Here is a 27753-nt window from a genome sequence, read left to right as displayed (position 1 = left end):
GGTGCCCAGGCGCCCGGGCTGTTGTGCTCTGGAATCTCGGGTCGCTGGAATCTGCAGGCCAGGGGCTGGGATGAGGCTCTCCTGCTGAGGACTCCCCAGGGGCTTTGCTGACCTCTCTCTCAACCACCCTGAAGTCCAGGGTGCTCCCCCCAGCCCTCCTTGCCTCCTTCCGGCTTCACTCAGGGTTAGACCCCCCCAATATCCCCCTTCCCGTTGCCCCCAAGAAGCATTTTCCCCAGTTTGGGGGGTGGGGGTCTTGAAGGAGTTCATGGAAAATGCATACTGTGGGGGGAAAACACACAGATTTCAAACTTTTCGGCACCAAAAATAAGCTCATCTTTCAATTCCATTTTCCACGCACTTTCTGAAGCCCCCTCGTACATGTGTGGCACATCTAATTTCTTCTTGGAGGACTGGACTAACAGAAGGCTGAGCAAGCTGAGAGCTTACATAATTGGCCCAGGATCTCGCAGTCCCCGAGCCTGCTATATAAAGCACTTGCAAAACAGTGCCAGCTCTGTACGTACAGTAACTCAATCGTGAACCATGAGATGGCTCTTATTATTGTCCCCACTTACAGAGGGGCACATGGAAGTGTACAGACATGAGGCTGACCCAGGTCACACAGCTAATGAGCATTCCAATCACAGGAATCCTGGAGTCAAACCTTGGGCAGTCTGGGGAGGGCATTTGGCCTGATGGTTAAGATTCCAGTTAGGATGCCCACATCCCATATCAGAGTCCTTGAGTTAAAGTCCCAATTCCAGCCCTCAGTGGCAGCTTCCCTGGGAGAGGCACTACGGCTCGAGTAGTTGGCCCCTGCCACCCACATGGGAGATCAGGCTTGAGTGCCTGTCTTCCAGCGTCAGCTCTAATCCAGTCCTGGCTGCTGCAGGCATTTGGGGAGTGAACCAGCAGACAGGGGCTGTCTACTGTCTGAGTCTCTCTTGCCTCTCAAATTAAAAAAAAAATTAAATTTAAAAACAAACAAGCTTGAGCAATGTGGCTCCAGAGTCCCTGCTCTCAACTCTGACAATGCATTGGTCACAAACCCAGGTCTCCAACTCTGAGTCCAGCACCATTATTATTTATTTATTTATTTATTTATTTATTTATTTATTTTCATTTTATTTAAAAGGCTGAGAGAGGAGAGAGACCTTCCACCTGCTGGTTCACTCAATGCCCACCACAACTGGGGCTGGGTCAGGCTAAAACCAAGAGTCCAGAACTCCATACATGTCTCCTACATGAGAAGAAGAGACCGAGGTACTACAGCCCCAATCTGCTGCCTCCCACAGTGCTCATTAGCAGGAAGCCAAAGCAAAAGTGGAGTACCTGGGACTCAAACCAGGCACTCTATTATGGAATGCAGATGTCCCAAATGGCGACTTTACTGCTACCAACAAGCTGGCCCCAGAGTCCCACACCCTTCTACAACCCACAGCTCTCCCCAAAGGGTTAAGCCATCCCAGGTATGGCCATAGCAGGTGGGGGTGGCAGAACAGAGTCCTCTATAAAATCGGTGCCTATGACCTCAGCAGCCCTAGCTGAGACGGAGCTACATGATCAATGGCAGCGCAAGCCCCCAACCCAGCCCAGCAGGTGGAAAGAATGGATGGAAGCAATGTCTTCACAAATGGCAGGAGAAAGAAGCCACGCCAAGCTGGGATCATCCGGAGAGGCAATTTAATTGCACACAGGAGACTCCAGTTGAGGCTGGGAGGCTCCAGAGTAGCAGAGATGAAGACCTCCCAGTTGGGAGGGCAGACCCTGCACCCTGCAAGCAGTGAGGGGTCTCCTGGGAGCAATTCGGTTGCTGGCTGCCCTGTATTGGGAGCAAGTAAGTGACTGCATACGTCTCTCCCCAGCAGGACATGCTCAGTGTGTGCCAGGGAACAGAGTAACCTCAGGGCTTGGGACATTCAGATCCAGAGAAGAAAAAGGGCCTGGAGGCCCATTTTCACCCTGAGGGCTAAAGGTCAAAGGGCAGGAAGTCCCCAGCAGAACCGCTGCAGTTTGCTGGGGAAGTCATGGCATCAGAGCAACTCCCAGGAGACCATGCCCTGGTATTCAGTTGATGATGGTGAGCCCAGTGAGGGCCAGGCCACAGCCATGATCTGCTGTGGAAAGAACATTTTCCAGGAAATGGGGAAGCCCCAGACTCACCTCAATGCCAAGAAGTTCTGCTTGCACGCAAGGAGCTGGGCCACGGAGTGGGCACAGCCATCGGTCAGCTTGTTGTTGAACAGACTGTTGAGTTGCAAGAGAAGACACGTGAAGACAAGGCCAGTGAGCACCCAAACCCAGGGTCATCTGTTCCCTGGGGACAGGGATCACCCTGCACCCTCCAGTCACGCAAACACACGGCCCCTGCCCATCGCTCATTCACAGCTGCCCAGAGCGTGACCAGCCCAGGGCGAGGCTGGGGGCTCGGCCCGATGTCCACAGCCCAGCCTGACTTACGCCAACTTCTGCAGTTGTTCACAGTGAAGAGCATGTTCGATGAGCTTGCAAATGCCTCGGTCTGAGATATTGTTATCTCGCAGACTAAGGAAGACAAAAATAAATAAATTTGAAAGCGAAGTTGATAAAAGAGGGAAAAGATGTACAAAATCTCAAAGGAGGCTTTCACTCATCCCCAAAGTCTGTGCTTCTAGGAAATGTATAGAGCATCCCAGAAAAGTGGGGACCCCGACCCCTCCTGACCAAGGAGCTGACGTGGTGTGGGACAGTGGGGACAGCCCAGGAAGCAGGGACCAGAGCTCCTACAAAAGAACATTGCAATCCTTTGGAAGTCACATCTCATTTCAGGCACTGTTTCATCCCTGACCCTCACAGCAGCCACACAGAAGGCTCCAAGGTGGAAAGGAGCTGACGTATGGGAAAGCTACAGCTGGAACTAGCCAGACCATCTACCAGGTGAGCAGACGGTAGACCAGTTGTACCAGAGTAGCCAATAGTCTAGAAACACTGGCAGGCTGTGGTTAGCGAGGCTCCGCTGATCAGTCCTCCACCCTAGTGACAATACTCCTACAGCTAGACCCCTCCCGGCAAGCTCTTTGTGACCCTCCTCTTGAGCCAGCATTCCCCAATCTCGTGATCACAAGATCACCTGGAAACTTCCTGAAAATACAGATTCCCAGGGCCCACCCCTGGAGCTAGCCATGCTGTATGAGCCGGGAAGGGCCCAGGGACCCGCATGTTTCAACATTTGGGCACGTGCTTCTTTATATTCAGGCAGGCTGGGGAGACCTTGAGTGAGTTATTTTAACAGTTCAGGCTCTGGAGTCCCTGGGCTGGAAGTTCTGATCCAGATTAGCCCCTCCCTAGCTATCGGCTGGTCCCTGCAGGATTGCTAACCTCACCGGGCTGGGTGTGCGCACCCGGCGCAGCTGCGACTCCCCTGCAATCATGATCACAGGCATTCTGGGAACAAGTTATGTGCCTGGCACTGCCCTAAGTATTTGCCACTAGTGACGTCGTTCAATCCTCGCGGCATGCCCATGACATAGGGGTAATCACTATGTGCATTTGAGAGACTCAAACGAAAGCACAGACAAATGAAGGGACTTGGCCAAGGTTGCACAGCACAGAAAGGATTTGAACCTAGGTGGCCAGGCTCTAAATCCCACTCCTAACCATAGCATTCTATGGTCTCCACCTTAGGGCCTCTTAAGGGCTCACGAGAACCGTAATTTTCAGAATGCAGGTTGCACGACCTGTTAGTGGTCACGAAAGCAGCTCTGGAGGCCTTCGGCAGCATATTTGCAACTGAAATAGGACAGAACAGAAGAAGAGAGCAGAATGTATGAGTTAATAAAGGAAAGTCGTTTCTGTAAAGCTTTTGTTTCTATTTTACATGCTCGTATGTTCTCTCTGTGTGTGTCTCTTACCCTGAGTCACAGCCAGAAAACTTTGAAAGTCATTACCCTAGAGTCACAGAGAGCCGAGGTCTGAAGAAACCTATAGAGGGGCACTTGGTGTATGGGGTTGCTTAGAGGCTGAGGATTTGGTTGGCATGGAAACACTTCAAGTGGAAGAGATGCAGTGTGGTGCTACGGGAGAGGAGCCAGTCCTCCCAGCCTCCCTCCCCTCTCTCTCTCTCTCTCTCTCTCTCTCTGCCTGTCTCTACCCCTCTCTCATATATACACATGGAAAGTGTCCATGCGGGAACTTCACGGTGGTCTCTCCTTCCCCACCGGGATGGCGATTTTAGTGCGTGTAGAGAGCACAGCTTGATCAAGGACTTTAATCGTTAATGAAACATCAAACTGGTTCCCACAGACCTGTAGCTCTCACAGCACGAACTCTAGACCACTTACATTAGAATACCAAGGATGTGTGTCACCAACACAGGTTCCTGGGGCCCCCACCCCAGACCTCCTGAATGGGAATTACCAGGGACAGGCCCAGGAATCTGTATGTCCACAAGTCCCTTTCCAGCATACAATCTGAGCATGATAAGTCAGAACCAGGCTAGCCTTACCCCTCCCCTGAAAATAGATGTACACCCACAGTGTCCTCTTGGGCCTTCTGCACACCACAGGGGTCATGCAAACATTCCCAATGGAGGACACGGAATCCACTCAATTAATTCCACTACTTCTAGTATCATATAGCATAGGTGGGTAACCACAGTCTACAACACTTTATATCTCAAAATACCCGGGACAATCTGAAAGCTCCTAGCACAGAGAAGTGGTTTGTAGAAATGTTTGTAGAAGATGCAAATGCTAATTACCCCAATTTAATCATTAAGCATTGCATATATATACTGAGTTATCACACTGTTGCCCATACATGGCACAAATACTATGTGTCAATTAAAAAAAAAGGATTTCAGGGCCGGCACTGTGGCGTCGCAGGTAAAGCTGCTGCCTGCAGTCCTGGCATCCCATATGGGGGCCAGTTTGAGTCCCAGCTGCTCCACTTCCTATCCAGCTCTCTGCTATGGCCTGGGAAAGCAGTAGAGGATGGCCCAGGCCCTTGTGCCCCTATACATGCATGGGAGATCCAGAAGAAGCTCCTGGCTCCTGGCTTTGGATCAGCACAGATCTGGCCATTGCAGCCAATTAGGGAGTGAACCAGCAGATGGAAGACTTCTCTCTCTCTCTCTCTCTCTCTCTCTCTCTCTGCCTCTCCTTCTCGCTCTGTGTAACTCTGACTTTTAAGTAAAATAAATAAATAAAAAAAAAAAGGAGTTCTAGGAAAGGATTACAGTGCCTATGAGGATCATCCAGGCCTCCTGAGGTCCAAGGACCCCTTTGAGAACCTGGTAGACTATGAGTGCACTGCCCAGAAAATCCACACATTTCCACAGGAGGGGTCTCCCAACCCCTCAGTCAAAATACGGGGAGTCCTCCCCTAGGGAAGGAGAGCATTGTGCTAGCTCTCTTAATTTTCCCAGCCAGATCCACGCCCCCTCCTTGACTGTCTCTGCACCCCTGCTTCCTGCAAGATGAGTTCAGTGGCAAAGGCACTGGCAGGAGGCAAGAGTCGGGGAGGAGAGTAGGGGCCAAGCATGGTTCTCCCAGGTTGCTGTAGCTCAGGCTGCCCCCTCCAGCTCCCCCACCAGCCAACAAGCACTCCCTCCCCCTGCTCCTTTGCTCCTGCCCACCCCCCAACTGTTACCACCCCAGTGCCCTCCCCTTGCGCTCTGTGCTCTCCCTAACTCCTGTCCCTAACTCCCTTGTCAGAGTTTCTTCCCTACACTCTCCCCTTCGGTGTGGCATCTGTCCCCTCTACATTCACATTTATATCTGACACTAATTGAATCCAGCCTTCAAATTGTATGTACTTCAAAAAGTTCATGGAAATGGAATGAAAAGGTAAATTAATTTTGTGACCAAAAAAATTGAAATCCATAGTTTTTCCATAATAAGCATTTTCCATGAATTTTTTGAAGACCCCCTCAAAGACAAGGAAATTTAAAGTAGTTTTGTACCCAAATTGACTCAGGTTTTCATCCCACTTCCCGTGACCCTTCTGCAGTGCCCGCATATATGTTACGATGACATCGTACACATCACAGCCACAGCGGCTACGTGAGGGCTGACAGAAGCCATGGCCTGGTGTCTAGTACACATTCATATATCTCTTCCAGGGAGGGAAAAAAAAAAAAAGCCTGTTGCTTTGAGCAGAGCAGATGCACCTTGCTCCTGAATTCAAGGACAGCGGGTCCCTCGCTTAGGGTCATCAAGGCCCACCTGGGGGTAGTCCCAAAGCCCCGAGTAGATTTTCCACTTTAATCCTCAACTTCTGCTTTCTCACAGAACATCCCCTTTCACAGCTGGACGGGAAGTCAGGGAGCTGGCAGCATGCTGCTGCCAGTCCTGCCCACACCCTGCGTCCCCTCTCACCCCAGTCGTGGAGAGAAGCCCCTGGGTTCAGCGGCACACACATTCCGCAGGGTGAAACCTCACCGCTTCAGCCAGGGCGCTGAAGGAGACCACGGGGACTACCGAAACCCTGCTGGGACACCTCACTGGCTGGAAAGAAACAGGTCCAGTGTTTCATCTCCCAGGTTCTGGGAGTCCTGCCTCATGGGGATTTTAAAGTCTCTGACGGGGCACAAGTCACCTCTGACTGGGGGCAGCTCGGAATACAGGCATATGTCACACAGAACTTTGCACGTGAAGTACCTCCACGAGCAGCTTACTAGCGGGAAGCAGGGAACTTGTAACCAGGAAGATGTGAGCTGCAGAGCCTGGTGCTGCCATTTCCTGTGTGGCCCTGGACAAGCTGCTTCACGTCTCTGAGCCTCACATCAAGGATAAGGGGATAATCACAACCCTGTTTGGAAAAATGAAATCATCTCCCTGTGTGAAAAAATGAAATGGAAAGATAAGTCTCTTTTGGTACAAAAAAAAATTGAAATCCATGTGTAATGAGGGGGAAGAAGTTCAAATAAAATGCCTATTATGAAAAATCTAAGCATGGATTCCAAAAGTGCTGTGCACCAAAATAAACTTATCTTTTAACTTCATTCTTCCACAGAATTTTGAAGCACCTTGGTCAGTACAGCCCCGCATGGCAGAGACCTGACCGGGCTGCAGGGCTGGTGCTGAGTCTGCATTTCTGGAGCCCAGCTCAGCGCTCCCACACCTAACTTTGCCAGTGGCATTCCCCACCCCTTGCCAGAGCAACCAGACCCAGCGACACTCACTAGAGGGCCTTGCAAGCCCCGAGGCAAGGCAGCAGCTGCTCTACACCAATGTCACCCACGGAGTTGTGGTCCAGCTGCAGGGCCACAGGCCGCCGGAGGTGGCGCAGCACGAAGGCCAGGGCGGCACACTCAGCAGGGCCCACGCCACAAAACGTCAGCTTGAGGTGCTCAACATTCAGCCCGCGCACAGCCTCCTGGGCCAGCCGTTCCTCCTGCATCTCGTACAGGCTCCGGATGAGCCAGAGGAACCCGGGCATGGCGTGCATGCTCTTGGCCTCCCCCGGCACGGCTGGTGGGATGGACCGGAAGTGCTTGTGGAGGCTGCGGGCCAGACACCAGCGGGCACAGGCCCGGCGCCGGAGCAAGCTCCTCTCAGATGCCTGGCACGCAGCCAGCAGGTCCCGGTGCTCCCGGGACAACAGGCCAGCCAGGAAGGCTGCTGTGATCTGAAGGTTGTGCGGCTCAGTCTTCTGTAGCAAAGCCGCCACGGTGCTTTCCTTGTGCTCCGAGCCCTGGACGCACAGCCTGGGCAGCAGCCTGGACAGCGGCGAGCTGCCAGGCCTGCGACAGTTGAAGAGGTATCTGAGGGAGGCTGTTGGCACATCAGTGCTGAGTACCAAGTAGAAGGCAGCAAGAAAGCACTGGAAAGTAATGTGCAGGAATTCGAGGGGCGCTGTGCTTCCCGGCACGACTCCTTGGGCTTGCACCAGGAAGCCCAGAGAAATGTCATCAGGGTCAACCTGCGCTGCCTGGAGCTGCTGGGCTGAGAACACGTAGCAGCACATGCCCAGGCCCCAGAGAGCCAGTTGGCCGAGGCGCAGGAGGGTGGGGAGCCTTCCTTGAAGGAGGCTCGGCCCCAGGCCCTGGGAGGCTGAGTCTGGGAGGGAGGCATGCCGCAGGAAATGCTGCAAGATCAGCAGGTACATATCCGTGGTGGTCTTTGGGGACCCCCCGTCCTGCAGCAACAGTTCCTGGTGGCATTTAGACACCATCCACGAGAAGACAGGAAGGTGACACAAACCGTGCAGGGCTGAAGTTGTTTGGAGCAGGTGGATGAGGCGATCTGCCACCCCAGGCTCACGATGGCACTTCCTCAGGTACAGCTCGATGCCCTCCTCTGAGAAGCCCTTGAGGTTGAACTCAGTGCGGACATACTTCCTAAGGAACGCTGACACCGCATCCGGACGGCTGGTCAGCACCTTGCGGGCGTTCTTTAGGAGGTTGCCTTGCAGAAGGTTGAAGAGCAGAGTCTGGACAGACGTGGGGTCAGTTGGAGAGCAGTGACGCTCATGGTCCGTGAACTTGAACTTGAACTCATCAAAGCCGTCAAAGGTCAAGAGGATGCGGTCAGGGTGGTCCAGGAGGAACTGGAAGACATCCTGTTGGCCAACATCGGGCCAGCAGCAATGTTCAAAGAGCAGCGTCATTACAGACAGCGGTCTGGCCACACACTGCAGCTGCCGGCAGCTGAATGGGAAGACAAAGAGAAATTCCTGAAAGTCCTGCCCCGTGGCCCACAGCAAGTGCACCTGCTGTAGGAGTGTGCTCTTGCCACTGCCTGCCTCGCCCACCACGAGCACGGTGTCCGCATCTTCATTAAGGTGGCCGTTGGGGCTGAAGAGCTCCTCCAGGCCCAGGGCGGCGGGGCTCTTGTGCAGGGGTCCAGCCATGCCCACCTCGGTCCGGACCTCCAGGGTGTTCTCTGTGTATATGTCCTCCAGGCAGAGGTTCTCTGCTCCATCATAGGTGCTGAGGAAGCGAGACTGTGCAGCTACTATGGTCCGCAGCTTGGACATGTACTTCTTACACGCGGCAGCTAGAAAACAGAAGGAGAGGGAGATGCGGGTGGGGCCGTGGTGAAGAGGGCAGTTACTGGTGGGAGAGAAGACCTGCCGGGCACCTGTCCTGGCTCCTCTACTCACAAGCTGTGAGTTGGACTTGGAGGACGGTCGGGGAGCCTCCCTAAGCCAGGTTCTCTCCCCCTGGGAAGTGGAGAAATGGCGGCCATGACCTCCTAGTTTTTACATGAATAAATGGTGCTTAGCACAAGGTCCAACAAAAGCAAGTGCTTGAATGACAGCAGTGATCGCCATGGTCATTACTGACGTTGGGAGGCGCGCAGAGGGTTGCACCGGGTCGTGGGCTGTGGATGCCCATCTGGCCACACTGGCTGGGCAGCGTTACCCAGGGTCTTTCACCATACAGCCGCCATTGCTTCTTTCTAAAAAGACACAGGAGGCAGAAGAGCTTAGGAATCCAGTTTCAGGAGCCAGACACATCTGATTCTGAAACTTGGATTGATCCACCATCAACATGGACAAGCCACTTAGCCCTGCTGGGCTGCAATTTTCTTGTATGCAAAAATGGATAAAATTGACATCTTAAGAATTATTTCAGGAGACAATGAGATAAAAAGAGATTAGAAGAGTATCTGACACTTGATACACAATGAAACCTGGTTTTTTATTATTACTATCGTGAGTGAGGTAGGCGCAATGGTTCTCCACCCCACCACCACCCTCCCCCACCCCCACGCCCAGTGTCCACATGCTGACTCCTAGAACGGTGACTATGTGACTCTCCAAGGTAAGTGGAACTCTGCAGGGCGATGCAGTCAGAGACCTGGAAATGGGGACATGAGCCTGCGTCCTCTGGGTGCGCCTTCCTCTGGAAGGGCAGAGTCTCTGGTGCCTGGCTTGGGCACTTGGCCTAGACTCTATCCTGCCCACACTTCCCCACCGTGCTCATGCAGCTCTCTGCCTTTCCTTCATCATCCTGAAAACCGAAACTGAGCAAACCACTTCCTGAATCAGGGTTCAGTTCCCCTTTCAACAAATGGGGAAGTGCTGGTCCAGAGTCCCAGCTGGTTCACCCCATCACAGCCTCACTACCCCTACCTAAGCTCCAGCCCGTTTGTTCTTTTCCCTGAGGCCAACAAGTAACTTCCACAGTAAGGTCTTAGCTCCCCTAAGGACAAGGAGTCACTCAAAGAAGAGGCCCTGGGTCTGCACTGCCTTTCTGGTCCCCAGACTGAGGAATGGGTGGCTTTGTCTGCCTTCCACCCAGGAGCATAGGACCAATATCCCAATATACAAAGGTACTTCAAAAAGCTCATGCAAAATTGGAATTAAAAGGCAGTTTATTTTGGTACAACAAACCCTGAAATCCATGTATAAGGGGGCTCTCCAAAAAGTTCATGGAAATGTACACTATGAAAAAACTGGGGCCAGAGTCAAGCAGGTTAAGTGTGAAGGACAGCAGGTCAAGCCACTTCCTGCAAAGTCAGCATCACATATGAACACTGGTTCAAGTCCCAGCTGCTCCACTTCCAATCCAGCTCCATGCTAATGTACCTGGGAAAGCAGTGGAAGATGGCCCAAGTACTTGGACCTCTACCACACTCATGGGAAACCTGGATGGAGTTCTAGGCTCCTGGATTAAGCCTGGCCCAGACCTGGTTGTTGTGGCCATTTGGGGAGTGAACTAGCAGATCTAAGATCTGTGTTTGTGTGTGTGTGTGTTGTGTGTCACTCTACCTTTCAAATAAATAAGTTAAAAAAAAAAGCCCTGTACATAGATTTTAAACATTTTTGTAGCTTTTAAATTCATGAACATTTGAAGTACACACATATATATCTTCTCCTCCAATATCCTGATTTCCAATGTAGGTTTCCAGCCATCCCCAATGATACTGAAATTCTACAAAATTAATAAATAGAAACTTATCACTCCTTTCTAAGAGAAACAAACCCATCAGTGAGCACTTTAGAAGCGGCCTCACCAGGGCTCAGCGCCACACACCTGAAGGCCTGCTCTGCTTGCCATATCAACAGCTTCCGTATCAACGGAAGCTGTTAAGAGCAGAGCTGGTGGCCGGCGCCATGGCTCAATAGGCTAATCCTCCACCTGTGGCGTGGGCACACCACGTTCTAGCCCTGGTCGGGGTCCGGATTCTGTCCCGGTCGCCCCTCTTCCAGGCCAGCTCTCTGCTGTGGCCAGGGAGTGCAGTGGAGGATGGCCCAAGTCCTTGGGCCCTGCACCCCATGGGGGACTAGGATAAGCACCTGGCTCCTGCCATCGGACCAGCGCGGTGCGCCAGCCACAGCGCACCAGCTGCAGCGGTCATTGGAGGTGAACCAACGGCAAAGGAAGACCTTTCTCTCTCTCTCTCTCTCTCACTGTCTACTCTGCCTGTCAAAAAAAAAAAAAAGAGCTGAGCTGGGTACCAGGCTGGACTCTGGGCATCCCCTGTTGTGCACTCACCCCACACCCTATTCTGAGATGAGATGGTGCACATCCAAGTGCCAGGCAAGGCTTCACCACCCCTGCCACAGGCCAGCTCACTGCACATAGGGCAGGGCCCAGTGTGATAAACCTGCTCATCAGCACCAAGGGCCTTCAGTGCCAATGAACTTCCCCCTTGGAGATGTGGGGACAAGACTTGAACAGCACCAGGCTTACATCCTCTTGTTAACTGGTGATTTCTCTACCAAGAAAAGAGAAAGTGTAGGTGGGGACAGTTGAGAATCAAAGCCATCCTTCCATTCATCACTCAACCTGCCTGCCCAGACTTTGCATCTATGAAGTGAAGCAAAGACCTACTTCCCGGCGTTGTGGCGAGGGGCGGAGGTTGTCCACAAGGCACCCAGCAAGGCACCTACTTCGTTTCTACTGCACCACCCAGGCCTCTATGGTTCCCAAGTTGGCTGGTGACTGTGGGCACCAAAGGATGCCAGTTCTCTAAATGTTGGATTCTTGAGTTTCTGCCAGTAAGCAGCTAAGTTTCAGACATCAAAAGAAAAAAAATGTATGCACTTCCTTCTGGGACAGAGAATGAGAGTTTGGATGGTTAGGAACAGCTGAAGTTAGACCTCAAGATAGGGTAGTGTCCAATATCATCAAGCAGTGCAGGAAGAAATGAGAGTTAACAGCTAACATGGTACACTTGCACTCTTTCATTTTTCAAGGTTGATTTGTTTGTTCATCTATTTGAAAGGCAGAGCAACACAGAAACAGGGAGAGACAAATAGAGAGGTCTTCCATGCACTGGGTCACTCCTCAGATGACTGCATCAGCCAGGTCTGGGCCAGGCCAAAGCCAGGAGCCAGGAGCCAGGGACCCCATCCTGGTCCCCCACATCCTGGTCTCCACATCCTGGTCTCTCTTAGGTGTCAGGGGCCTAAGCACTTGGGCCATCTTCCCCTGCCTTCCCATGCCTATCAGCAGGAAGCTGGGTCAGAAGTGGAACAGCCAGGACTAAAGCGAACACTCTGATACGGGATACCTGCTGCACCTCAACACCCGCCCCTCACTTTCATTCTTTGAACCCCTCATAGCCCAACAATGAGACAGCAGATGGTGTTAACCTTAAAATGCAAAAACTTAGTCTCGGGAAGACTTCTGCAGCCAATACGCGGGATGCTCAGAGACACAGGCTTTGCTCTTAGCCCTGAATCCGCACCGACCTCTCTTCGCTCCCTGACTCACTGAGAACACATCCATACCTTCAAAGGGCAGGGACAGTGAGACCGGCAACTTCTGAACATGTTGCAGAAGGAAGGCAGCCAGCCCATTTGCCTTCACTGTGGCAAGATCGAGCAGCCTTCTTGCCTAGGAGAAAAGCAGAAGCCATTACTTTTCCAGAAAGCCTGATGGGGTAGTGTCAGAAAGTTTCTACTGAGTACGGGGTAGGCAGCCCTAATCCAAAAACCCAAAACTTTTTGAGCATAAACATGACATCCCAAGTGGAAAATTTCACACCATGAGAATTTGTTTCATGCACAAAATTACTACAAATATTGTATAAACTTACACTCATGCTATGTATATAAGCATAAATGTCAAAAGTGTATATGAAATGTAAATGAGTTCTGTGTTTAGACTTGGGTCCCATGCCCAAGATACCTCATTATGTTTATGCATATATTCCAAAATCCCAAGAAAATCAGAAATCCAAAACCCTTCAGGTCCCAAGCATTTTGATTAAAGGATATGTACTACAATTTCATAATCTCTCTTCTACCACAATGAAAGGCCATAAAAAAACAACCACATGAATTTAAATCATACAATGGAACATCAAAAAGCTCACAGAAAAACTGAATTAAAAGATAAATTTTTGTGCAAAATATTTTTGAAATTCGTGCATAGCTCTGTCATAATAAATCTTTTTCATGAACTCTTTTTTAAAAAAAGATTTACCTGTTTACTTGAAAAGTAGAGTTACAGAGAGAAAGAGAGAGAGAGAGAATCTTCCATGTGCTGGCTCATTTCCCAGATGGTTACAACAGCCAGGGCTGGGCCAGGCTGAAGCCAGGATCCTGGAATTCCACCTGCATCTCCGCATGGGTGGCAGAGGCCCAGGCATCTGGCTCATCTTCTGCTACCATCCCAGGTGCATTAGCAGCGAGATGGATTGGAAGTGGAGCAGCCAATACTGAAATCAGTGCTCAAACAGGGTGTGCACCCCAGCAGAGGCTTAACCACTGCACAACAATGTCGGCCCCTTCCATGAACTCTTTAAAGACCCCTCACACAGTACCGGATAATGAGCTGAACACACATAACATCCAGCTCCCTCCAAAAATCCACTCGAAGAGTGACTACTGAACAAAAATGAACAAAACAAAGCCATAAACCTACCGACCTACAAAGACAGAGAAAAGGATTCTGGAAGAAACAAATCATTTAGAAGAGACGTGATTTCATAGAGTCTCACGGCTTGAATGCATGAATAGGAGCTCTACTCAGGACTCCTGCATTTGCTCATCTCCAGTCTGAACCGTTCCACTGAACCTCAGACTGCGCACATCCAACTGCCCATGTTCCATCTCCACTTAAATGTTTCATAAACCCACATCCATGCCACACCTACGGCCTTCCTAATCTCTGCAAATGTCAACTCCAACAGTCCAGTTGCTCAGCCCCAGTGTTCTGGAGTCACCCTTGAAGCCTCACCTCTGTAATCCACCTGCAAACCCTGTCGGCTTCCCACCTTCCCAGTGAATCCAGAACAGCGCCGTCCAGTGGAAACACAGTGAGGATGCAATGCAAGCCCGCACATGCAATTTCAAACCTTCTCAAGCCATATTTTTAAAATCAAAAAGAAATTGATGAAATTAACTTTGATCATACAGGTGTGTTCTATTTGATCCAAGATATCTACCCACAATATTATCATTTCAACAAGTAATCAATGTATGGAATTAGTGAAATATGTTACCTTCTTCCTTTCATATGAAGTGTGTGTGGTGCCTTAGCTCAGAGTGGACCAGGTGTGTGTGTTCACAAGTGGTCAGAGTCCATACATTGGACAGGTAGCTATAAAGCCCCACACCTACTCCTCTTTGACCACCATGCTGCTCCAAGCCACCATCACTGCTCACCTGGAAGATGGCAAAGGCCACCAAATGCGTCTCCCTGCCCTGTCCCTGCACCTACATCATATCCTCAATGCCACAGCCAAAGTATGATCCTTTACAACAAATACACCATTCCTGTTAACGAATGTTCCAGCAGCAACTCCATTTTCTGAGTCAAACCCAAGTTCATCAGTAAACTTCAAGAACCAAAACAGATAGAAATCCTCGTCTATCACCATCTGACCTCACCTCTCACGCTTCTTCCCTCTGCTCGCTCCACTCGGTACTGACCTCATGTTTCCTAAAAGTACCAGGCATGCTCCCACCTCTGGGCCTTTGCACAGGCTGTACCTTCTGCTTGCAACGCCATTCCCCTGCTATCAACATGGACAATGCCCTCGCCTCCTTCAGGTCCTTGTTTAAATTCTGCCAGTAAGCATCCTCTGACTACACTACAAAGTTGAACTCACTTATCCCCTACATCCTTCACAAACGCCCATTCCCGACTCCCCTTGATTTCCTCTCTGCAGCACTTACATCCTTCAGATATGGCCTGTCATCTTCCTCTGCGCCCCACTCCCAACCGCTGGAACATGAGCATCTCCAGGACGAGGGTTTCTACCCGCTTGCTTCCCTGAAGTCTCCCCAGTTCCCTAGAAGAATGCCTGGCACAGATGAGCTGCTCCAGGAGTTACTGAAAAAAATTATTGGGAATGAACGCCGAAACTTAAGCCAAAATGGAGAAGCTGAAAACCACACTGTGCACATCCTAGAATTTGTAAAGGGCTCTGGAACTGTCAGCATTAGGCACCTCTGGACTTAAGGAAAAGACTAAAATAAAGACTGAGTCAAAGTGATTTATAAAACAGAGCTCTAGGTTCTCTTATCTACTCCAAGTCACTCCCTGCCCAAGTCTGGAGATTTAGACCCTGGAAGTGCGAGAGAGGGGATCCCTGGATGTGAGAGCCCAAGCACAGTTAAAGAAGTGGATGTCACACCCCAAACGCAAGCTTTAGTTAATGCTGATGCTTCCCAGCCCTCTCACACCCTGGGCTCCCAGACCTCCAGCAGGTAGGAGGTCTGTGGGCTGCTCAGGGAACCTGATGAACCTCAGGGGAAAGTTCAAAAGATATAATACTGCCATTTCCCAAAATGCCCTGAGTGACACTGGTGGTAGGCAAATTTCACCTACACACTCAGTGAGTGTTCAGTCTTCTATTTGGTTTGTGAGAAAGATAACCAAGGATTACCAAATGCTCAAAGAGAGACAGGTGCCAAACAAGCAGGAAAGGGAAAAGCATTCTTTAGGATAAAAAGTTTATGTAGGATAAAAAAAAGACAACTCAGCTAACAAACAAGAACACCCAGCTACTAGGGCCAGCAAGCGGCACAACTGATTAAGCCACTGTCTGCAATGTTGGCATCCCATATGAGGGCCAGATCAAATCCAGTCTGCTCCACTTCCAATCTAGCTCCCTGTTAATGCACCTAGGAAAGCAGCAGAAGACGGCCCAGATACTTGGGCCCCTGACACTCATGTAGGAGACCCAGATGAAGCTCTTGGTTTTAGCCTAACTCAGCCCTGGCCATTGCAGCCACGTGGGCAATGAAGCAGCAGATGGAAGACCTCTCTCTCTCTAACTCTGATTTTCAAATAAATAAATAAATCTTAAAAAAAAAAAAAAAGAATGCTTAGCAGCCAACACTGAAAACAAAATTCTGTTGAAATTTGAAGGAAAATGATGGCCAAACCTGAATTTTATACCCAAGAAAACTATCAATCAATATGCAAGAACATTTAAAAATATAAGTACTCAGAAATGTTAGCCCCCATACACTCATTTTATTTTGGGGGGGGGTTAAATATTTTTTAAAAGTTTCATTTAATAAATATAAATTTTAAAAGTACAACTTTTGGATTATAGCAGTTTTTCCCCCCCATAACCACCCTCCCACCCGCAAACCATCCCATCTCCCACTCCCTCTCCCATCCCATTCTTCATTAAGATTCATTTTTAATTATCTTTATATACAGAAGATCAAGTTAGTTTATACTAAGTAAAGATTTCAACAGTTTGCACCCACACAGATGCACAAAGTATAAAATACTGTTTGAATACTAGTTTTACCATTAATTTGCATAGTACAACACATTAAGGACAGAGATCCTGCATGGGGAGTAAGTGCACAGTTACTCCCATACACTCATTTTAAAGAATTGACTGGATTATGCAATCTACCAAAATGCAGCAGAGTAGGAAAGAGGATTCAGGATACAGGCAAGCCAACATGGAAAGTACAAACAGAACAGAGCAGTGACTCAAGACAGAACAAGCATTTGGTACAGCTGTTACGACGCCACTTGGGATGCCCACATCTCACAGTAGAGTGCCCCGGGTTCTACTCCTGGCTCTGCCTTCATCTTCCTGCTAATGTGCACTCTGAAAGGCAGCAGACGACGTCTGAAGGACTTGTGTCCCTGCCACCTACTTGGGAGATGTGGCTTGAGTTCCATGCTCCTGGCTTCAGCCTGGCCCAGCACTGACTATTTGGGGAGTGAAACAGTGGATAGGTGATATCTCTCTGTCTCTGTCTCTCTCTCTTTTTCTGTCTTACTCTCTCTTTCTGTCTCTGCCTTTTGAATAATTAAATAGATTTGATTGTAAAAGACACATACATGTTGAGGGCAGTTATCTCCAAGCTATTTGAGCAAGCATACCCCTACACCTTATTTATATTTTCCTTGTCTTCACCATGAACCAATATCATTCCTTCTCTCAGCTCCTGCTGCCTGAGTCAATTGAGGACATTCATTTCACCCTACAGCAGTGCTTAGCCTTGACCTTCTCCTGGGAGATGGAACAGCCCCTGGCAAGCTTCCCACCCAAAGTACCCAACAGTCCGCTTCTTCTGACCATACTCCTGCTGGACAACCAGTATCTAATTTGTGTCAGGCCTACCAGGTCCTCCAGCTATAGTGAGCCCCGTATTTCCCCAGACTCATTCACAACCCCATTCACCAACTTCCCACAGGGGCCCTTATAGCCTCCCAGGGAGGGGGAAGCCAGACCATGACCCTGAGACTGTCTGGCTTCTCTGCCCCGAAAACTTTTATCCAACAAAGAGCAACTGGCCCTTGCCTTACGCAGCTATGTTTGGCTTGCTACTCAGTTTTTCAAAATAAAAATAATCTATTGTTTGGGAATTTATTTTGAAATAAATAGTGCTAAAATTATGTTAAGGCAAAAAATGATGAACATTCCTTTGGATAATGGATACCTGTGCTAATGTTACTTGGAAAAGGGCCTGGGTAAGAGTGGCATTCTATCTCTCACCCTGGGTTATGGGAGTCTGTTTATGTCATATCTATAAAATGTGCACACTTTCTGTAGGCATTTCCTACAGTTCCCAGTGAATAAGTGTTTAAGTTATTATTGTGGTAGGAGCCAAGCAACTCCAGGCTCAGTCTGACACCTCAGCCCATCAACTTCAGCAGGTGTATGAGTCAGATGGGCAGCTGGTCTCACAGCTGCTGTTGTCAGCCTCAGGTTGCCTAATCACTGCTACACCCAACTGAACAAGTTTGCCACACCAAGCTGCCACATATTATGATGGAGAGGAGCACAGGCTTTGGAGAAAAACAGGCCTGGCTTCAAATTCTAACTGGATTGCCTCCCAGAGACATGATTTGGGCAGTTTCTTCTTCTTTTTTAATCTGAAAGGCCAACAGGGCCATCTCCCATCCACTGGTTCATTCCCCAAATGCCCACAGTGGCCAGGAGTAGGCCAGGCCGAAGCCAGGAGCCTGGAACTCAATCCAGTTCTCCCACTGGAGTGGCAGGGACCCAACAACTTGAATCATCAAATTCTGCCTCCCAGGATGCATATTAGCAGGAATCTAGACTCAGGAGTGGAGGTATGACGCAAACCTGGGCACCCCAACACAGGACACAAGCTTTCCAAATGGTGTCTTAATTAACCCTATGCCAAACATACACCCTAGACTTAGTTCTTTATCTGCATTTTGTTTTATTCCATAGCATTTTTCTATCCTCAACCCGAAATCAATGACAGCCATCTCTCTACAGGAAACTAAAATATCCAAATGTTAGTTGGACACAACGCAAGTGCCACCCACAGTCCATCAGAAGTTCAGCCACTGAGAGAAGTCCATGACATCAGCGAATCACAGACTGTCAGAGCTCAAAGGCAGGGCAGAGAGAATTAGATTCTGAAAACATAAGCATCAGGCAGAGCGGCTCCTGTGAAATCCACAGTCTTCAGATCTAGGGCCCACTGCCCCTTCCACTCACTCAGCTCAGTCTCCACATTCAGTATTGGTTATGGTTGTCTTCTTAGACTTTTCCTAAAATAATTTTAACCCTTTAAAATTCGGCCTTTCTCCTTTCCAAATCTGAGCTTAAATGGTTATAAATCATAACCTTAAATGGTTATAAATTTCCCTCTATGTCCTGCCCTAGCTGCAATCCTGTAGAATTTGATAATAATATTCTCACTGTTGTTTGGTTCTGAATATGTTCTAATTTCCATTATGATTTCTTTTTTGGCTCATTTTTTTTTCTTTTTTTTTTCTTTTTTATTTTTTGACAGGCAGAGTGGACAGTGAGAGAGAGAGACAGAGAGAAAGGTCTTCCTTTGCCGTTGGTTCACCCTCCAATGGCCGGCGCGGCCGGCGCGCTGCGGCCGGCGCACCGCGCTGATCCGATGGCAGGAGCCAGGAGCCAGGTGCTTTTCCTGGTCTCCCATGGGGTGCAGGGCCCAAGCACCTGGGCCATCCTCCACTGCACTCCCTGGCCACAGCAGAGAGCTGGCCTGGAAGAGGGGCAACCGGGACAGAATCCGGCGCCCCAACCGGGACTAGAACCCGGTGTGCCGGCGCCGCTAGGCGGAGGATTAGCCTAGTGAGCCGCGGCGCTGGCCTGGCTCATTTTTTTATTCACTAATCCAAATACTTCTTCTATTCATGTCGTGCCTCCTATGGTCCCAAGAAATCTAGGCTTCCTTCTACAAACCCCTCAGAGCTTTGGGACCAGACTACACCGTCAAACACTTGATCAAAGATGACAAGACAGAAGCTTATGACTTCTCAGGTGCATTGATTTTGGCCCCCAACAGGTCATATAAGACACCAAAGTAGGTACGATGACCCATATGTCTTCTGTAATCTCCTTGGAGGTGGTGCTCAAGGTATAACTGCAGGCTCTGTGTGCACTGCGTTTGGGGTCCACACAGGGTCTGCTCTATAAATACTTGGCCACCATGACCCAGTTTTCAACCACGCTTGAAGACTGATTAGCTTACTTTATCAGTTTCCACCTAGCCTCATCTAAACTTACTAGAACAACAAATATATATATTTAAAAAATAGATGAGAGCAGGACATTGTGGCTTGGCACGTTAAGCCACCACTTGAGTTGCCCATATCCCATATCTGAGAGCTCATTCCGAGTCCCAGCTACTCTGTTTCTTGCTAATGGGTCTTGGAGGTAGCAGATGCTGGACGATATACTTGGGCCCCTGCAACCCACAAGGGAGACCCAGATGGGGTTCCTGACTCCTGGCTTCAGCTTCCCCACCCTAGCTGTTCAGGCATTTGGGGAGTAAACCAGCAGATGGAAGATCTTTGTCTCATTTCTCTCTCTCTCTCTCTCTCTCTCTCTCTCCCCAACCTTCCTCTCCCTCTCTCCTTCCCTCTTTCTCTGCCTTTCAAATAAATAAAAATAAATAAATAAAATTTGTAAAAGACAGCAATCAAAGTGTACAAGCACTGGCAACAGGAATGAGGGAAGTCATGATGATTAACAGGCTGATGATATTAACTATGTGCCAAGCACTCCTCAAAGCAGCACACAAATCAGTTCATTGACTTCTCCCAAAAACCTTCTGCTTCCATAGAGGAGCCTGAAGATGCAGCTCAATGCTGCACCATGCTGGTTGCAGAACGGAAGCCCTTGACCACACCACACTTCTTCTGTCACAAGGTCTATTTCCAACCATCGAGAGCAACGTGCACCTGCCTGCCTTTCTTTTTAGGGGAGGCCACACAGTTACCCCACAGAGCTGATTTCGTAAGGACCAACCACCCTCTCCCCATGACTTTTGCTGACCAGGACAGAGAGCCTTACCCTCTGGGATGACGTGAAGATGGGCAGCCTGATTTCATCACATTCGTACTGGCTGATGAAGCCCTGCTCCAGCGCCAGGTCCAGCACGCCCTCCACGTGGCTGTACAGTCTCCTGACGATGGCTGGCCGGTGACTCTGCAGGTCCTGGGCTGGGTGGAGTGAGTGGGGGTCCCAGCAGCCATGCAGCTCAGGGCACTGGCTGCTGTCCTGGGCCTCCTGGACAGCTGCGATGAGCTTCTGACAGCCCCAAGTGCCTTTATTCCAGACAGTGTCCAGGAGGCGCCTGGCCAAGTGGGACAGAGGCTGGCCCACGAGGCGGAGGCCCTCATAGTCCTCCCAGGAGAGAACTTCCCATGACAGCAGCAAGTCCAGGATGCTCTCGAAGCCCTCCAGGGACCCCGAAACCAGCAGCCCCACCAGCTGGCTCCTCTGTGCCTGGAAAGCCTCTTGAGAGCACATTTCACAACCTGGGGAGAGAGTGTGGTCAGTACAGAACTTCTCCAGGGCACAGGCAGGGGGTGGGGCGCAAGCCAGTCTCACCCCACATCCAACTTGGTCATAGTTCTAACCTCAGACGTTGCCCAATCCAAGATTCCTATCACACCAATGTGTAAATTATGACTCAGAGAAGGCAAGAAAGTGACTCAAGTAAAGGAGCCAAGAGTTAAATCAAGACTGCCGGCTCCCATAGCCATGCTTGAACCCTGATTCAAGAAGCTTTAAAAATGGGGCTGGCACTGTGGCATATCAGGTAAAACTGCCGCCTGTAGTGCCGGCATCCCATAAGGGTGCCAGTTTGAGTCCTGGCTGCTCTACTTCCAATCCAGATCTCTGCAGTGGCCTGGGAAAGCAGTAGAACATGGCCTACGTCCTTTCATCCTTGCACCAGTGTGGGAGACCTGGAAGAAGCTCCTGGCTCCTGGCTTCGGATCGGCACAGCTCTGGCCGTTGCAGCCAATTGGGAAGTGAACCAGCAGATGGAAGACCTCTCTCTCTCTCCCTCTCTCTGTAACTCTTTCAAATAAATAAACAAAATAATAAAATAAAGAAACCTAAGCACAAAGAGGCTTAAGTGATTTGTACAATTAGAAAGGCAGAGCTAGGATTTGATCCCAAGCAGTGTAACTGTGGAAGGCCTGCCTTGAATTCCCTTATTGTTGGGTTCCCCCAGAGTAGTCCCAAAACCACTCCAGGGCACATAACCCAGAAAACTGCTACAAGAACCCAACCTATGGTGCAGCAGGCACTGTGGTGCAGTGGGTTAAGCTGCCACTTGGGATGCCTACATCCCCCATATGGGAGTGTCTGGTTTTAGTTCTGCTTCTGATATAGCCCCCTGCTAATGCACAGCCCAGGATGCAGCAGGTGATGGCAAGTACTTGGGCCCCTGCCACCCATGTGAGAGATCCAGATGAAGTTTCTGGCTCCTGGCTTCAGCCTGGCCTAGCCCAGGCTGTTGTGGGCATTTGGAGAGTGAATCAGCACATGGAAGAGATCTCTCTCTCTCTCTTTCTCTCTCTCTCTCTGCCTTTCAAGTAAATGTATAAAACTTAAAACAGAGAAGGATACCAATCCAGGTAAAGTAAAAAGTCACCATGCAAGCTACAGAGTTTCAAAGCTTGCTAGTGCACCATCCCCCTCCAACATACACATGTACACACAAGTACATGCACACACACACACACACACTTGCCCTGAGCCCCTCACTTGCTCCCACACACTCCCTACCACACGCACACGCTGCCACCTGCTTTGCTCAGGGCCCAGCTGCTGACTGCCAGTCCTGAGAATTTAACGACTGGAGACCTTCAGGAGCTTCAGGCACGGAGAACAGGAGACACAATCTGTCCTGTCCGGTCTGCAAATGCACAGGTCCAGGGACAGCGGCTGGGGACTGCCCAGAGAAAGCGAAAGTGAAAGGCGTAGGGATGGAAAAGGCAGAGGGATGCCTGCCGCTTTCTACACAACCAGGGACATTCCAGGAGGCTCGAGGCGGCAGAGGCCAAGGGCCTGGGGATTTTGTATCCTTCCGGTCGGTTGTTGACGTGTCTCGCCCCGGGTTGGCCCACGTTGAAGCCTGGGTCTTACTCATCCTGGCCTCTCTAAGGCAGACAGCACACGAGGCCCAGCACAGGCACGGTAAGAACGTTCATGAGTCAGAAACCCAACAACAGAGGGGAGGAATACTCCGTGCCCATCCCCATCTGTCCACCGAGGAAAGCAAAAGGAGAAATCTCCAACCATGCCGGCTGGAGCCCTTGTGCTGGCCACAGGGGAAACAGGAAGTGAGGTTACCATGTGTCCGGCAGCTTGGGAGGGAGGGAGGGAGGGAAAGGCCACTGCAGAGGCCACAGTAAATCAGGGACTAAGAGAGTCCTCGCTGACCAAACAGGTCTCCCCCTGTGCCCACCTCCCTGCAGAGGAGCCGAGGAGGGTAAGAAGGGGCAAGACGGGGCTCTGGGCTTAGCCTTGGGGTGGATCTCAGCCCCCCCACCAGCACCACCCCTGCCCAGGACCTGGGGCAAACACCTCCCTGTCCACCCTCCCTCTGAGAACAGCCCCCCACAAAAGGGTCAGCACTTTCCCTGCACCCAGTCTGGCAATTTTAAAAGACTGGAAGTACAGGTGAGACAGGGCAGAGGAAGCTCGGGAGGGACCCCTGCTCGTTCCTGCTCCCTGGGAGAGACTAGAGCACACTCCCCCAGGAGAGCCCATTAGGGCTGCAGGAAGCAGGCACGCTGGGAAGACAAGCACTCAGTGACACTGGACTGGCAAGCCTGGGTTGTCTACAGACTCCACCTCCAGGGGAAATCGGGAAAGGACGGGCGGGAAGCCAGAGCCGGCCAAGCTGCTGAGCAAGGTCATTCTTGGTAGTTCTGGCCTTAAACCTTGTGCAGCCACCACACTCCCCACCGAGAGCAGACAGGAGACACACCCTCAGACACGCTTGCCCACAAGCAGCCCGCAGCAAGGAAGCAGGGCTCTTTGTGAGCGCACCAAGCCTGACAGCTTCCCAAGCTGGACACGCCCCAGCGACGTCAGGGTTCTGTGGACACAGCAAGGGAGAGGCAGGCCCAAGTCATGGGGCTCGCTGCTCTGTCCTCCCCCAGCAGCTGGGAAGTCCCACTGGGGCTGGCCTTCCGGATCCAGAGCAGGGAAAAGCCCTTAGGACCGATTCAGCCAGCTTCCTGTCCCTGAGCAGGGATTACCCTTAACAGCTGGGGACAAGGACCTGGCCTTGGTGCTGTCCTCACTAAGCAGCTGAGAAGTTCTTCATGATGTCTAGCTCTGAGTTTCTCCCACTTCAGTTTAAATTGAGAAAGCGAGAGAGAGAGAGAGAGAGAGCTCTTCTCTGAGTACTTCGTTCACACAAATGGTCCCTAAACCCTCATTCTCACCCCTTTATCGCTTGGCTAGACGTCCCCTCCTCAGACTAAGTGCATCAGTCTGACTCCACTTTGGAGTCCTGACTGTGCTCCTCACGGTGAGGCGCAGGTAAGGAGAGGGGCAGCTTCTTGCTGAAAAGCAGACTCCCGTGGGCCCTGCCAGGTCTGTAAGCCCAGGTCTGAGCCCCCGACAACTTCCTGAGACCACAGCCAGCTGGCCTTCCAGGGGCCAAGAGCCAACTGCTTTGCCAGAGTGTTAATATCTCCACCGGGCAGGCTGGAGCTGTGGCACAGTAGGTTAAGCTTCCGCCTGCAGTGCCAGCATCCCATATGGGTGCCAGTTTGAGTCCCAGCTGCTCCACTTCTGATCCAGCTCTCCACTGATGGCCTGGGAAAGTAGTGGAAATGGCCCAAGTGCTTGGATCCCTGCACCCCTGTGGGAGACGTGGAAGAAGCTCCTGGCTCCTGCCTTCAGATTGGCCCAGGCCTGGCTGTGGTGGCCAACTGGGGAGTGAACCAGTGGATGGAAGACCTCTCTCTACCTCTCTCTGTCTGTAACTCTGCCTTTCAAGTAAATAAATAAATCTTAAAAAAAAAAAAAAATTCCACCGCAGACCCTGCAGGACGGGGCAGGGCAACAATGCCCCAATTCTCAACTGTCCTGTGTCCTCCTGTGGCCTTGGATCCAGGCCCCTCCCAACCCAGCCATCATCCATTCTCCCTCCCACTCACCAAGCTTCTCTAAGGAACAGTTCCCACCAGCACAGGCAGACTGTAATTTCCCCATCACAAAAACAAAGCCCTCATTCGACCCCTCTTCCCCTCTCAGAGCCAATCCCCTTTCCCCTACCTTGGCAGCAGGCTCCCTGTACTGCTCTCTCTCCCTTTCGGTCCCTTCAGCTGCCTCCAGCCCAGCTTCAGGGAGACTGCTTTGGGCAGCATCACGGGCTGCAGCACTTGCCCCAAGCCCGTCCAGAACACCCCAGCTCTCTCCTCTTGCCCACAGGTTGCTCTCCCCATCTCCTCGACTGGCTCCAGAGCTCACTGGCTGGACCTCTGCACCACCACCCCTCCTCACTAAATGAGCCCTGCTCTTACAGCTTGGGAAAAAAAAAATGAGCCCCAAAGATTTCCAGCTCCAACCTCTCCCCTGAACTTCCCAAGTGCCTAGCTCGATAGCACAGCAGTGCTAAAGGGCACATCAAATTTAACAAGTATAAAACCAACCTCTTGATGGGTCCCCAACAGCTCCCATCTCAGTTGCTTGGGGGCAAAAAGCTCAGAGCCATCCTTCATTCCACCTTTCTCCTGCATCCCAAATCCTACTGGCCCAACCTTGGAAACACATCCCACATCAGAGCCTGAGATGTTCTTATCACCTGCCGGCCATGATGCAAGCCCCATGGGCTCTCTCCAGGGAGACGGCAGTGGCCCCCACCGACTCCACCCGCCCTCACCGGGTCTGGTCTCCAGTCTGTTTGCCACACCACAACTGGACAGACTGTTAGACCCAAGGTCACAGCAGGTGACTCCTCTGCTCCAAGCCCTGCAGTCCTCCCACCTCCCTCAGAGTGCCAATCAAAGCCTTCGCAGTGATCTTCAAGGCCCTACACAGTGGCCTCACAGCCCCAGGCCCTACATCTCCACACTCATTCTGTCCGGTGGCTTCCCAAACCACACTCACCCTGCTCCAACCACACTGGCCTCCTCTGTGTCCCTAGAACAAAGCAGGCCTGCTCCTACCTGTCATTCTGCTGCCCCGGGACCTTTGCACAAGCTTTCCCCTCTGCCAGCACACTGACATCTCCCCAGGCACTCACTCACCCCTCACCTCCTGAAGACTTTGCTCAGTTGTCAGCCCTCCCTGACTACACCATCTAACATTTCAATACTCAACTCCTGCAGCTCCCGTACCTTCCTCCATGGCACTTCTAACTACCTGACGTGCCACAGATTTGCTTATCTCATTGTCGTCTGCTCTTTTCCAAAGGGCATTCCACAAGGGTAGGGAGTGATTCTGATTCTCCCATTCCCAGCATCTCATCTAGTGCCTGGATAAAGAATGGATTGAATGCAATAAAGGGTTTACTCTGCCCGACTCCTGGAAGCAGACATGGAAGCCAGGGGTAGAAAGTGCAACCCACAAGGGCGAGTATCTGGCATAGCCCTTACACATCCCACACTCGAGTGCCTGGGTTTGAGGCCCAGCTCCTCTGCTCGCAATCCAGATCCCTGCGAATGCACACCCTGGGGAGGCAGCAGGTGATAGTTCAAGTACTTGGGTCCCTGCAGCCCCTGTGGGAGACCAGGATTGAATTCCAGCTTCCTATCTTCAATCTGACCCAGCCCTGGCTGTTGTAGGCATGCGGGGAGTGAACCAGCAGGTGAAAAATCTCTTTCTCTCCACCTCTCTCCCTTTCAAATAAAATGAAAATAATTTTTTACACATTTTAAATATCTGCAAGCCACATAGTTTAGCGACATGCTCCCAGAGTGGCAGGACACCAAGCAGCCACCTCATCAACAACAAGCGCCCTGTCACCAGGCATGAGCAGGAGGGGAATTCTGCCCTGGGAGAGAGAGATGAGGTGAGATGGGCCACTTGCAGCCTCAGACTCCCGTATGCCTACAGACAGGACAAGCCCGTTTGAGTAGCCAACAAACTCAGGCGCTCTGGCAGCTTCAGGGCTCAGGGGCACAGAGGGGGCAGTGAGGGCGTCACCAAGAGGCCAGGGGAGGGATGACAGGGCAGGCTTTTCCCTTCTGTGAAACACAGACCTCGCAGGAGGAGGCGGCCAGGCCGCAGCCCACGGGGGAAGAGCCTGAACGAACTCAGAGACAAGACTCCCGCTCTTTTGGAATTCAGGTGGGACCAGAAGGCGGCTCCAGCAGCCTGAGGGGCAAAGCAGAGGGAGACCAAGGAGAGGGGGAAGGGAAATGCTGCCCCGGGCGGGCCCTGATTCGGAAAAGTGGGGAAACTGAGGCCCGCAGGGAGGAAGGCGAGCCCCCCCCCCCCCCAGCCCCAAAGCCGGACCACCCGCTCTCCAGAAGAAGACTCACCCAGCAGCAGGTTCTCGCTCCACAGCCCCTCGCGGCCCACCCTCGAGCCAGAGCCTCTCCCCCGTCCTCAAAGGCTCCCTGCCGGGGCCCCGGAAGTTCCTCCCTCGCCCTCAGGCGCCCACCTCCCCCTGAGCCAGCGCCCGCCAGCAGGTTCCCCAAGTCTACAGCTCTCCTGTCCTTCCATCCCCCAGTCACACCAGGGAAGCCCCTCCCCCGGCCCGCTGTGTCCGTGTCCCGGGGCCCGTGTCCTCAGTGCCGGGTCTCCTCGCCCCCCGCGGGAATACAGAACTCACCGCCAGCCGCCGGCGCCCCGACTCCTCCCGGGCCCGGTGTGGGGCCGCGACTCCCAGCTGTGGCCCCGGCTCCCGCTCCGCGAGGCTCGGCCCCGCCCCCTGGGAGACCCCGCCCCCGCCCCGCCCCCACGCTCGGCCAGCTCGGTCCCAGCTCCAACCCGGTGGCCGCCAGGCCGACCGCCCAGCACCGACTCACCTGAGACCTCACCTCAGGCCGCGCTGCCTGAGGGTCAGGACGGACACACGCACGCACGCACGGGCTGACCTGTAAAATCGAGAGCTGCGAGCGCTCTCGGTCCTGTGTGAACCCAGGCACCCTGTCACCTAAGGCCTTCCTGTGGG

At 51.6% G+C, this 27753-nt stretch overlaps 1 protein-coding gene across 5 annotated transcripts in view; it reads right to left on the bottom strand.

Moving 5' to 3' along the window:
- The window catches only part of NOD2 (nucleotide binding oligomerization domain containing 2), a 41090-nt gene extending 13574 nt beyond the window's left edge, over positions 1–27516 (bottom strand). For 4 of the 5 annotated variants that reach the window (XR_001795775.3, XM_008275042.4, XM_008275044.4 and 1 more), the window contains exons 1-6: positions 27412–27516; positions 20673–21139; positions 12670–12775; positions 7166–8981; positions 2464–2547; positions 2167–2250 (exon numbers count right to left, since the gene is read on the bottom strand). Coding sequence is in view for 4 of the 5 variants with exons in the window: in XM_008275042.4 (XP_008273264.1) it covers positions 2167–2250; positions 2464–2547; positions 7166–8981; positions 12670–12775; positions 20673–21131 (2549 nt within the window). In the remaining variant the exon portion in view is untranslated. Of the gene's footprint in view, positions 1–2166; positions 2251–2463; positions 2548–7165; positions 8982–12669; positions 12776–20672; positions 21140–27411 lie in introns of those variants that run through there. The other variant, XM_070063177.1, reaches the window with a different exon arrangement.
- Positions 27517–27753: the final 237 nt, after the last annotated feature.

Source organism: Oryctolagus cuniculus, chromosome 18 (assembly GCF_964237555.1).
Source record: "Oryctolagus cuniculus chromosome 18, mOryCun1.1, whole genome shotgun sequence".
In the NCBI taxonomy this organism is placed as follows: domain Eukaryota; kingdom Metazoa; phylum Chordata; class Mammalia; order Lagomorpha; family Leporidae; genus Oryctolagus; species Oryctolagus cuniculus.
Note: the sequence above shows the minus strand (reverse complement) of the source record. Positions and strands in the feature narration are given on the sequence as shown.